Source organism: Salvia splendens, chromosome 4 (genome assembly GCF_004379255.2).
Source record: "Salvia splendens isolate huo1 chromosome 4, SspV2, whole genome shotgun sequence".
NCBI classification, from domain to species: domain Eukaryota; kingdom Viridiplantae; phylum Streptophyta; class Magnoliopsida; order Lamiales; family Lamiaceae; genus Salvia; species Salvia splendens.
The window spans coordinates 672,385-682,858 of record NC_056035.1 but is presented as its reverse complement, the minus strand read 5'-3'; the positions used below and the strand labels follow the sequence as shown (position 1 = coordinate 682,858).

The 10,474-nt window shown below is 37.8% G+C and overlaps 1 protein-coding gene across 1 annotated transcript; it reads left to right on the top strand.

Annotated features, from left to right (window-relative positions):
* The first annotated feature begins 1,913 nt into the window (after positions 1 to 1,913).
* LOC121798135 (ankyrin repeat-containing protein At5g02620-like) lies at positions 1,914 to 8,321 on the top strand. Its single transcript, XM_042196985.1, has 3 exons — positions 1,914 to 2,269; positions 6,308 to 6,568; positions 7,519 to 8,321. Exons 1-3 carry the CDS (start codon positions 1,970 to 1,972, stop codon positions 8,188 to 8,190), a joined length of 1,233 nt encoding a protein of 410 aa, XP_042052919.1. The 5' UTR covers positions 1,914 to 1,969; the 3' UTR covers positions 8,191 to 8,321.
* The last annotated feature ends 2,153 nt before the right edge of the window (positions 8,322 to 10,474 follow it).

Here is a 10,474-nt window from a genome sequence, read left to right as displayed (position 1 = left end):
TTTACAAGAATATGTTTTTGTGATCTTTTTCCCCCTTTTTCTTGGTGTATTCGAATTTTGAAAATATTCAATATCGTATTTGCCCGAAAATCATTATGAGACAATTGCAAAATTTTGAAACTTCATGATTTATCATTCAAATTTTGAAATATGCTGGACAAACTAAAATTTTACTAAACATCAAAAATTTAAAAAGGCAATAAACCGAACAAATAAGGCAATGGAAACTAAAGTAATGGATACGTATTGGGTTCAAATAAAATATGTAGAGTAACATTTCTTTATATGTATATGTTTATGTAACGTATCCAATAGATGGGAGCACATACGTGAGGTTAACCAAAAGAGAGATTTTAATGAATTTTCTGGTACTTAGCCCCCACCTCGTCTGTCCCATAATGTATACTATTGCTATATATATTTTCCTTTAATATAAATTTAAGGGAAATTTCCAGTTGGTTGTCTCTAAATATTCTCTCATTCACTTTCACATTCTTTGCGTGCAATCGTAGAGAGTGAGTTAAGGGTTAAACATGGCGGCTCTGGTTTGTTTAATTCTGATGTGGAAAGCCGCCATACAACTTGCACAATGATTTGATCGATCGATCGATCAATAATAATATTACAAATCTTGTCCACATATATTATTATAAGTATTTTGTTTATTTGGTTGTGTTTTTTTTGTTTGAACATCCTCTTTTGAGTAGTCTCCTAGTGTCCTATCCTTGAGAAATTGGAAACAGGGCAGAATCTTCTTCTATTTTCAATTCCAACCCCGCCCCACATAAGTCACTAGCATCCCTACTTGGAGTCCATAGCTTTATCTATTTTATCCCTATTAATTGCAAGAATTAGGGTCACTACTTATTTGTCTTCATTTGGAGACTTAATACTTTTCTTCGGTCAATCTTAACCAGTGTTTTAAAAACCGGACCGGCCGGTTCGACCGGTCGGACCGCGAAGCGGTAGGTAGTCCGGTCCGGTTCACCACTGCATTGAATCGCCGTGAACCGGTGGAACTGGCCGGTCGTACCGTAAATCGGAAACCGGTTTTCTATTTTGTTTCAAAAATTTTTAAAATTTGTTGTTGATAGAGGTTGAACTCATGACCTCTCTTCTAGTTAAGAAGACCTCTACCACTACACCACATGGGCTCATTGAACAATTTGAACATTAAATATTTTTATACATTAACCATTAATTTTATCTACAAAAACTAATAATTCATTTTAATTTTATTATTCTTTAATATAATTGTTAATTATAATATATATAATTATCATACTTTATATTTTAATGATGCTCTACTTACCACCTATAGTACCATATAAGATTCATTATTTACTATAAATAAATTTTTTATATCACATACTTAATTTATATACCCTAGCTATTGACATTAATGAATAATCTTATCTAAACTAATTAATAAGTACTTAATTCGTATTTAATTATATATTATTTTACGAAATATTTTTTCTTAAATTAATATAAATATTATCTATTTTAATACATGAAAATTAAATTTTTTATCTAGACTAACTAATATTAAATATATATATTTGAATATATTTTCTAAATTTTAATATTATTTATATTTATACATCACTAATTATCTCTAAGGTTTAATTTTTTGTGATATATTATTAATTGTAAATCATTTACTAAATTTAATATATTTTTATATATATTTGCAACAGTAAAACGGTTAGACCGGTAGTTCGACCGTGAACCAGTAACGTCGCCGGTTCGCTTGCCGGTCCGGTTTTTAAAACATTGATCTTAACAGATATCTACCTAGACCTAAATGATCTTTCTTTGAACATTTCCTAGTTCCTTCTTCCAAAAGAGATGGAGTGCTTATACACTATAGTCTCTATATATATATATATATATGTGTGTGTGTGTGTAAGTGTAAGATGTTTATTACTACAAGCTAACTTGTGTGTAAAAGAAAGAGTGAAAAAGAATGGCAGAAAAGAAACTGTACGATGCTGCAAGAATTGGAGATGCAGCAACACTCCAACAACTCCTCCAAACATATCAACATCTTCTTGATGTAGTCTCATTCCCATGTCTCAAAAATGTGTTGCACATTGCAATAAAGCATGGAAAAGAGAACATCGTGGAAGAGGTGCTCAAGATCAACCCGGAGCTCGCTCTCGAGCTCGACTCCAAGAACTCGTCGTCTCTCCACCTCGCAGCCGCAAGAGGCAGCGAGGGAATCGCGAAGAGATTGCTAGCGATAGCCCCGGAGATGTGCTGGTGCAATTGATAGAACCTTGTTCTATCGGGATTGAGCACGCACGTTTGACACGAGAATAAAAGGAAGATAAACCCTAGTTGAGGTGCTAGGGGGCGATTTCCGCCAGAACCAGGAATGAGAATAAGTTTATACTTTATTTCTCAATGTTTTTGACTCTCTAATGGACTCTAGTATTTATAGAGTCCGGACCCTACTTGATTCGACTGTACGATTCGGGAAAGAATCAAGAAGAAAACCCGAAAAGATTTATATAAATCCTATGCTAAAATACGGTAAATATCTTGCTTGAGGAGCAAGGTTTGTGTTCCAAAAATACTATAGCTAAACAAGGAAATTAAATAATAAACTAACAATAAAAGATGTCGGGCCACGGCTTAGTTGGTCGTTTGGGCTTCGGGCTCGAGGTCCCTATCAACTCCCTCCCCGATAACAATCGCCTTGTCCTCAAGGCGGATATGAAGAAAATGCAGCAGAAGATCAACTTTATAACTCCGTGTTCTAAAGCTCGAAATTGAAGCAACACACAGGAGCCACAAGCCATGTATGCTTCCTTTGCAGCTGATTGCCTAGCTTCCAAGCTTGCCATCTCTGCTCCAATTTGAACTTCTAGCCCTTCATCTGCACTCGCTAAATTAATTGACGACTCGGTCTTGATGCTAGGATTCTTACCTGGATTGTATACTGCTCTTGTACTCCGTTTAGCTAATAAATGGGCTTGAATCATTAGCAGCATAACGTTGAGAACAACCTCTTCAAACTCTCTTGAGATTGCATTTGCTTCCCTACATATGTCTGCTATAGCAGCAATCCAAGTTCTCCCCGTTCCTAGACCAGAACCACCTCCAATGATGACGAAAAGTCGCGGTGGCCATGAGTCGAACTTCAGAGAACCCGTCACACCTATCGTAAACTCCAACAAACACCTGGCAACCCCATCTGCCTCATCAAGCTTAGAAACACCACAATGATAAGCAATCATGCCCTCTCTCGTAGTGAATAATCGAATCAGCGAAAACTGATTTTTGTTAAGAAGCCATGGACGAGAGAAGAACCCATCGATAACTCGCTCCCCATCTATATTGTATCCGAGGAGGAATGGCTCGTCCTCAATCGGAAAGCAAAGGTCTACGCCTCCTGATTCCTGCAAGGCCTTAGTCACATCAAATGCGTGAACTTGTACGGCACTCGAGAGACATGGCCGCATAGTATAATTGCCAAACTCATCAAGCAAGCCAAAACACTGAATGTTCGGCCCAATTATAAGCCTCGATCTCGGCAGACCAATGTTGTAGAAGCTCCTGTTATCAACGAACAGACATCCCTTGTCATTATCCCCACAAGCTGCTATCCCAAAATCGAGTGATAGATCATTCTCGACATGGTCTCCTAACTCCCTGGAGGCTGCATGGATTTCCCCACCTAAGTTTGCTACAACATCAATCCAGCTACTCTCTTCTTCTGAATTGAAACCCTCTACCATGATTACATTATTCTCAACTTCCTTCAAATGATCAAAAATGGTTGCATGAAGCAAAACTAGAAACACCCTGCCTTGTTTCCTTTTCAAAACATCAGACGGGTCAAGCCATATGCATAAAAATAGCAATTGCCAAAATGCAAATTGGTAATATTCATCAGCAAACAAACCTTCATCTCCATCAGCAACTAAATTATTTTCACTGGTTAAACTTGGATCTTTATCAGCTTCACCAGCTCCATTTCCCCCACACAAAATCTCATCTTGACACTGTTCTGTAAAGTCAGGAACGAAGGAAATAGTAGTCTGTAGCTGCTTGTAATCTCCATTAGTCTCTAATCCGTTTCCTTCCTTATCATGAGGCAAAATAGTTGCATCACCCTGTCCAAGCTCAAAAGTAGGGAGTAGTTGTGATGCCACTAAAGAAGCAAATCCATTTGATGACTGCAGAGCTAGAATGAAATCGGTAAACCAGAGAGTGCTGTGCGGAGCGTAGAGCAGAATATATGCCATCTGCTCGAAAACTTCATCACCATCTGCAGCAGAAACTCGAGAATCATCAGATATGTACCATTCAGTGGAGTGTAAGTGAATGAAGCTGTAGTAATGACCAGCCTTAGATGTATCTCCTTTGTGCACTACATTAGCATAGAGCTCGGAATTAGAATGCCACCCGAGAACAGAAAAAGGGGCGTAAAATTGCCTGCTCAGCTTGGTGGAGAGGGGGCAGCTGACAGATATTTGGTAATAAGGCTGTTTCATGTTCTCCCCCTGTTGCTTCGTCATTTTGGCCGTAAAATGGTCCAACAATATCTCCATCTCAAGATTCAGCGGACACGGGGACGGAACTTGAGATTTGACTGATCCCGTCTGTAAGCAAGTAGGAATGCTTTCATCTTCATGTTGAGGTCTCATTCCTCGTTCAATGTCAGTTGCAACAGAATCTTCATCTTGCTTTTCCCGATGAGGAAGCTCCAAACCATGCTTTACTAAGTAGTCCATCTTCGCACCATCTTCTACTCCACAATCTTCACCGTTCACATTCATGATAACAGTAAAACTGAGTACACGCGGAGGGATCGAGCGACCATCGGTGGTGAGTGTTTGTTCCAATCTGAACAAGTTTTGATCACCAACACCGAGCAAATTTTGTTGCTCGAGACATGACTCCGTATAATCACTATCGGATGGTGTAGGAGTAGCCATATATTGTGCATCTATTTGTGCAGATTCAACAGCAAGAAGAGCATCATCACCATCAACCTCGTGGCTAGAAAACTCGCACAACTTAAGAGCCTCGTCGCTAGGATCAGTCACAAAAAGTGAGTCTGTAACACGTTTTGATGCAACGGAGAGAACAACTCCATCAGAGGGAGCGCCGACCTTGCTAGGGACATCATCAGACACCAATTCCAATGCAAATTTTTGTGAAACAACATCGGCGTCCATCACCTCGTTGGGGATACCAACACACAACGAACTGCCACCTAATTGCTCTTCATCGTTGACCTCCACAGTGAATCCCAGAGCAAATTGGTAACGGACTGCCAATAGAAAATCGTCCCACCCTTTGCCTTTATTGTTTGCCTCCCAGTACGTCATCCACTCCGCTGCTGGATGATCAAACAAGAATTGGGTCAGGTATAAACGATCATGGAGCGGCATGTACTGATTATTGTAGTAGTGTTGGATTTTATGAATCCAATCCTGAGCATTTTCGCCGTCAAAGCGAGGGGGATCGACGCGAAGGCTCGGTAAGGGCTCTGCCTTGAATCCCGGCGGCGGCTGTGTGATCGACGGAGGAAGTGTCCAACACCGCGGAGGCTCTACGACTGGCTGCTGGGCCGGCGGCCGAGTATTCCACGGTGGATGTGGAGGTGAGCGCTCGACAAGGCTGTCCGGAGGCTCCTCGGTCAGTGTATGACGTCTGAAATTGGCTAGAAATTCACCATGAGCAGCAACCAGTTGGCGCAAGTCCACGAGGATCTCACGGAGAGCATGTTGTTGTAAAGATTCCTGAATAAAAGCCATGGAAACAAGCGGTGGCTACGTGGCTGTGATGATTGGAGTTTGGATTGAGATTGTGAGGATTTTGTCGTGAGTAGTGAGTTTTGAGAGATTTGGATGGAGGAAGAGTTAACAATGGAAGCACCAATTGATAGAACCTTGTTCTATCGGGATTGAGCACGCACGTTTGACACGAGAATAAAAGGAAGATAAACCCTAGTTGAGGTGCTAGGGGGCGATTTCCGCCAGAACCAGGAATGAGAATAAGTTTATACTTTATTTCTCAATGTTTTTGACTCTCTAATGGACTCTAGTATTTATAGAGTCCGGACCCTACTTGATTCGACTGTACGATTCGGGAAAGAATCAAGAAGAAAACCCGAAAAGATTTATATAAATCCTATGCTAAAATACGGTAAATATCTTGCTTGAGGAGCAAGGTTTGTGTTCCAAAAATACTATAGCTAAACAAGGAAATTAAATAATAAACTAACAATAAAAGATGTCGGGCCACGGCTTAGTTGGTCGTTTGGGCTTCGGGCTCGAGGTCCCTATCACGAGACGTCCATGATATGAACCCGCTTCATGTTGCGGCCATGAAGGGGAATGAGGCGGTGCTGGAGGAGATGCTTCAGCTGGATATTCTTCCGGCCGCGGCGAGGCTGCATCGCGGACAGACTGTGTTGCACTTGTGCGTGAAACATCGTCAGCTTGGGACGTTGACGGTTTTGGTGGATAAGCTGAGAGACCTAGTGAGTGCAAAGGATGATGATGGAGAGACGTTGTTGCATTTTGCTGTGAGGGCTAATCAACTTGAGGTACTTTCTCGAATAAATCATAAAATTTGGTCAAATTATGGCATTACCTATTATTTATTTATTTTTAAATATGGAATATAACATAGTTGTCCTATGGGCTTTATTTTTAGTGATATAGTGATACGAACCTCTATTATTATTATTTAGTTTAGATATTATAGGGATTTAGCATATCTTTTTCTATATCTTTGTTTTCTTGTTCATTAAGTCAGTAACATTATAAATAGGATAGACTGTTATTTTTTTATTCATTCCATCAATATATGAAATTATCATTCTTTTGGCTCAATTGAGTAGCAAACAAGAAACATCTCCTAAGTTGCCGACGAGGCTGATCTCGCGCTCAACCGCCCATTTTTGCCGTCCAAGTCACGACCCAACATTGGGCGCTCGACAACGACGACATCTCGTTTCTTGATTTTGTGTGGAAATCGACGTTAAGGATTTAGGTCCTTAACATATAGCATCTGATGTCACTCAAAACTTAGGTCATATTTTGGCTTGTGCTGCAGATTTATAATTGGTCAGAAAACCGTGAAATTTAATTAATATTGTTCGTATAGTTAGACGTATCTGAAGTGAGTCAACGCTTTAATGGCGGATATAGCCTTGTCAAAAAAAATTTATAATCTTGTTTGTATAATTACTTAATTAGACGTATTTGAAGTGAGCCTTGTCAAAAAAAATTTATAATTTTGTTAAAATATCTCTATTTGAAAAATAAATTAGTAAAAAAGATCTTCTATTAATATTTTGAATACGAAATAGAGATTATACTTCTTTCACGCAAAACAAATTTTGCATTACAAAATAATAGTACATGCTAGAAACAAAATTTTGTGTTTGCCCATACTCAGTTGCTTAAATTAAAGTTAAGAATTATTTGGGATGATTTTTTAAGTTGTGGGATGGGCCAAATTTTGTGATTACTAATGAAATTACTAATTCAGATTGTAGAATACTTGAAGAGAGCTTGCAGACGAGAAAAACTGACAAAGAATTCGAATGGCAAAACAGCACTGGATATCTTTGAGGAGAACTCTGGAGACTCAAGAACATGCAAAAAAATGAAAAATAACCTGGAAAAATTTTCCAATCTGTCCATATTCCAAAACTTTCAGAGGTACAGCGAGATGACGATGGTCGCAGCCGTCCTGATCGCGACCATGGCGTTCCAAGCGGCCGTGAGCCCCCCTGGCGGCGTGTGGCAAGCTGACGGACTCGATAACGAGACCGGCCGAGCTTACAAAGCCGGCTTTGCCGTCATGGCTACTAAGCACCCCAGGACATACAAAAGTTTCGTCATTGCTAACATTGTGTCCTTCATTTCGTCTACCATCGCCATCTTGTTGCTCTCCACGGCTGGCGCGTCGAACCATTCGAGATTCGTGAAGATCGCCTCGTTTACGGAGTGGGTGTCGATGGGGGCCATTGCAATTACTTATGGAGCTTCCTTTGTCATGACCAATCCTAACATGGTAGAGTTTGGAATTAACAACGTTGTTTTTATAACAACGGGTATATTTGTTCCGGTCATAGTGGTGATCTTTCTTTTGGACTCTAAGGGGATGAAGAAAAGACTTGTCAAGAGGGCCAAGCACACCTTATTTTGGGTTGAGTAATTATGTTACTTTTATGTTTGATTGTGTACGTGTTATTGCTTAGTTACTGGGTTTTCTCTTCGATTCTTTCCCATAATGCTTTTGTTGCACCAATGCTTGTTATGTGGTATGGTAAGAGAATTGTATTGTTACCAAAGATGCCAAAAATGATAAAAATGAAATGGACAATTAATATGAGATGGTCCAAAATAAAAACCTAAAATACTCAAGGGATAATTTATTCAGTATGGTAATTAAAATAACGGGTGTAGCATGTAGGATTTTTTATTTTTTTTTGGTCCAAATTACTCGTTTTACCTCAAAGAAAGTCCGAAATAGGTTGAACCCTATAGCTTGTTGATTACATACTCGTTCATTTAAAAAAAAATAAAAGAAATAGGTTAGGAATTGTTTTTTTACTCTCTATCTTTTGTGCGTGTTATCGCTCTCTTTCAATGTAGTAATGGAGGACTACCTTAAAAACACCCTAATGGGCCTATCCCCCTCAATAAAAATTAATGGGCCCAGACTTCCATGCACAGTGTGAGAGGTATTACTCCTTTCTTAACAATTTAATTATGGCTCTAGCCTCTAGGTGTAAATATCTATATTTATAATTATTTATTTAAATAAGGTCCATACAGAACTGAAAAAAAAGTGGGTTATATATATAGAGAATCAACCTTTGGAAAAAATATGTAGAGTATTAAGTTGACACTACAAGTCTACAATAAAGTATCTCATAAGGATATGAAATTAGGAATGTGATTACTTGCATTGGAAATTTTTGAGAAATAGTCAAAATTTAGGATGCAGAGAAAAATATTTAAGTTAGGGAAACAATGGTCTATTATTCTCGAACGCTTCTTAATATCCATAATGTATTTGAGAATACAATTCTTTAAAAATAATAATAATAGTAATAATAATTATTATTATTATTTTATTTTATTTTACAACTATGGGCCTTTCTGGACAACTTAGGACGAAGGATCATTAATTATTCGACTTGACATATTTTATATAGAGAAGATACCGATTGGCATTGTTTGTCCATTTAGAGAATCCCACGTCACGCATTTGCAACTTAGTACTCCATTAAATTAATATAGTTATTAAAGGGTTGGCAATGTGATATACATATTTCATATAATTTCCATACTATTGTTATTATGAATTTCTTGGAAATTCTTTGTGTGAATTCATAGAGTGAGTTAAGCATGGCGGCTAATGCAGGTCTGGTTTCTCTAATTCTGATGTGGAAAGCCGCCATGCAACTTTTACAATGATTTGATCGATTAATAATAATATTACAAGTTGTAATATCAGCTTTTACCCAAATATTTGAAGTTTATCTCAACTTGTTCCTGCTCTCTATTTTAGTATTTGTCAAATATATAGACTATATTTTGTTAATTTGGTTGGGTTTTTTAGGTCTTTTTTCTTGAATAACTTGAGCATCCTCTTTTGAATATAGTTTCCTTGGGTTTCATCCTTGAGAAATTGGAAATTAGGCAGAATCTTCTTTTATAGTATCTACTTTAATAGGTCCTGTTTTAAACTTTGCCTAGAGTAGTTTGATGCAGAATTCCTAGTATAATATTATTTCGAAAATGATAATCCTTCTGTCCTATTAAATATGAAACATTTATTTTTCGGCACAACATTTTAAATAAGAGAAAAAAAAAGTTGAGATTATGTTGTTTTCATTTTAAGAAACGTTTCATTTTTTGATGGGACAGTCCAAACAGGAAAAAAGTTTCATTTATAATGGGATAGAGGGAGTATGTCTTTGCACAGTATTTGTGATGTCATGTTACACCTCAAGAGCTAGGCCGGGTCAGCTCATCGAGCTCTGAGTCCGTTCTATTTGGTGGCTGGCTAATTGAATGTGGACTAACCAATTTGGAACTTGATTCGGTAGAAATGTAACAGACTAGGTGAACTAAAAGCTAAGTATTGAAATTAGTATTATTGTCACGTAAAATGTTGTAATTAACTTAAATGAGCTACTCCAACAGACTAGGTGAACTAAAAGCTAAGTAGACGAAATTAGTATTATTGTCACGTAAAATGTTGCAATTAACTTAAATGGTTATCTAATAGTATCTCTACAAACTATTCTATAGTGCATATTTTATTGGTTTCGTACGCCTGCGGTTTCCCCCACCATTTGTAAACTTTTATAACATTTATATTTATATTTATATTTATATTTATATTTATATTTATATTTATATTCAATGCATCGTTGTTATGTTTGAGAGTTCAAAACTTTTCTTCAGTCAATCTTAACATATAGACT